This window comes from Austrofundulus limnaeus, unplaced genomic scaffold, assembly GCF_001266775.1.
Source record: "Austrofundulus limnaeus strain Quisiro unplaced genomic scaffold, Austrofundulus_limnaeus-1.0 Scaffold202, whole genome shotgun sequence".
Taxonomy (NCBI): Eukaryota; Metazoa; Chordata; class Actinopteri; order Cyprinodontiformes; family Rivulidae; genus Austrofundulus; species Austrofundulus limnaeus.
Window position 1 is genome coordinate 564,258 of NW_013952604.1, and position 2,520 is coordinate 566,777.

General features: G+C 36.9%; 1 protein-coding gene across 1 annotated transcript in view; it reads left to right on the forward strand.

Moving 5' to 3' along the window:
* itgbl1 (integrin, beta-like 1) overlaps positions 1-2,520 on the forward strand; it is a gene marked incomplete in the record, with an annotated part of 79,402 nt that overhangs the window by 27,160 nt on the left and 49,722 nt on the right. Inside the window, 2 exon segments of the mRNA XM_014018802.1 lie at positions 274-396; positions 1,847-1,987. Coding sequence (XP_013874256.1) covers positions 274-396; positions 1,847-1,987 — 264 coding nt within the window.

The window sequence follows — 2,520 nt, forward strand, 5'->3', positions numbered from 1 at the left end:
CACACACACACACACACACACACACACACACACACACACACACACACACACAAACATCATACTGCCACATGCAGTTGTCGAACACCAACTTAGACTTGTTGGCACCGAAACTACAAACAGTTCTTCCAAAGCACAGATGTTCACCAGCTGGGTTCTGCATCAAAATATTCTGCACTCAGCTTCCCATTCTAAAGCAGATGTACTGTAGACAAAAAATACACTTCAGTATTGTAAATAACCTTAAACTGTGTCTAAAGCTGGTATTTTTTACAGGAACCTGCCACTGTGGAAGCTGCATGTGTGACACAAATGATGGAAAGAACTTAATAACGGGACGCTTCTGTGAGTGTGATGACAGCGAGTGTCTGGATGAGGATACCGGAGAGATTTGTGGAGGTAAATCATGTCCAAACTGCTAAAATAAAGAAAAACAAAAACAATTTAGACAAAACATAACTTTTTTTTGAGAAAATGTTAATAATAAATTTACAAAAATGGTAAATTGGGGGGAGGGGGTGAAGGGATAGTTCGGATTTTTTAAAGATTTTATTTTATTTTTTCAGATTTCTTTGGAGAGGTTTCCTTACCTGGTGTCAGTAGCTCTTTGAACAGCCTCAATTGGTTTAATTGACAAGTTAACAGCTAAGCTGAGCAGGGCCAAGACCAATACTGTCATCCTAAAACAACTCTTTTCTCAACAATGTCCTAACGGTACGGAGCCCGTGAGGGGACATGGGAGATTTTTTTCTGTTGTGTTCCCATGCAATGGTATTGCCTTACCTTGCAATACCTTTTGTGTTCCCTCGCAAAAGTTGTTTATCATTGTTGTGCCTGCCGGTTTGACAACAAATTCACATGTTCACCATTAGCGAGTCAGACTACTGCTTTAATTCAGCTTCAGAACGAATATATCACACAGCCACGCATGGAAGTATGTCATATTCCAATATTTTAACACACTGCAGCCACGCAACATCAATGTCGATTTCACGAACAGTGGCGACACACACATCCTGTTTTGGTAACCGGATATTTCAAAATAAAAGTCTGATTTAATTCAGTTAATATTCAAAACAAACTTTTGCGTGGGAACGCAAAAACAATATTGTGAGGTAACACAAAAGTACTGCGGGGTAACACAATAGGACTGCGTGGGAACGCAAAAGAAAAAAATTCCCCCATGTCCCCTCGCGGGCTCCGTATAATTGTTTGTGCAAACCCAAACTTTGTCCAGTATGTTTTAATTGTTTCCTTGCTTTGGCACACCTTGTTCACATAATTAAATTACCTTCTCAGAATATCATCAAGTTTAGCAGAAGGCTGYCACTCACTCATTGATTTCATTGAGGTGTGTTGAAGCAGGAACACCTCAACAGGGTCAWAGACTTCTGGTGCAAACTACAGTATTTTACAATCTTTTACATTGTTGTCAGTTTTGGTTATTCTGAAGTATGAGGAAATATCATACTTTGTTATAAAATGATATGTAAATAAATGTACAAATAAACTGATGATTGTCTAACTATAAAATAGCTTTTGCATGATCATGACATTTTTGATACCAGAGTTGTTTTCTGAACTTTGGTCATAATGACTCATAGCAGGAAGTTTAGGACATCACCAAACCATGTTAATCTTGACTTTGTTGGTTATCTGATCAAACATACTGTTTCCCCAAAGTGATACTGTTCAGAAGGCTACCAAGAAACAAATATTATAATAACAGTTCTTAATCTTACTGCAGGAAAAAAAAATCTGAGCTACGACTTTAAAATGAGTAAGACTTGTWAAATCTGCATGCCAATCTTTCTGCAAAGAATTCATGAGTTGTYGCATATGCTTCCAGGCCATGGACAGTGTTACTGTGGAAACTGTTACTGTGCTGCTGGTTGGCATGGAGACAAATGTGAGTTTCAATGTGACATCAGCCCATGGGAAAGCAAACGGAGGTGCACATCCCCAGATGGCAAAATCTGCAGCAACCGAGGTCTGTTCAGCCACTAACATGGCAGTCCCTGAAGTCTTGTTGTAAAATGAATAGTTTGGATTTAACAGGCAACTTTTAAATTGTGCAAAATCAAAATCACATGTTTTGCAATAAAACATGTGATTTTGATTTTGCACAATTTAAAATTTGCCTGTTAAAATTGGTGTTAAATTAAATTGGCTTTAAAAAATGTCTTCTTTCATCTAGAATAACTTATTTAATATAATGGTAAAATTATGTTTGAAATAGTTTTTTCCATGCAGGCAGTCTAAAAAAATTCCCTCATCCCAGTCAATAAATAACGTATTATTGTTTTAAAGGTCATAAAACATTGGAGTGATGAGTGATGCATATTCAGCTTCAGAGTCGTTATGTTATGAACATCACAAACATCATTTTAATGGAACTGTGTTGTTAGAAACAGAAAAAAAAAACTTTGTAAAAAGAAGTGAAGGAAGAATGCTTGGAGAGGGTGTTCTTAAATGCATCTTCTTTTGTTGGCTCTCTTTTGGCAACTGTATATATATATATAT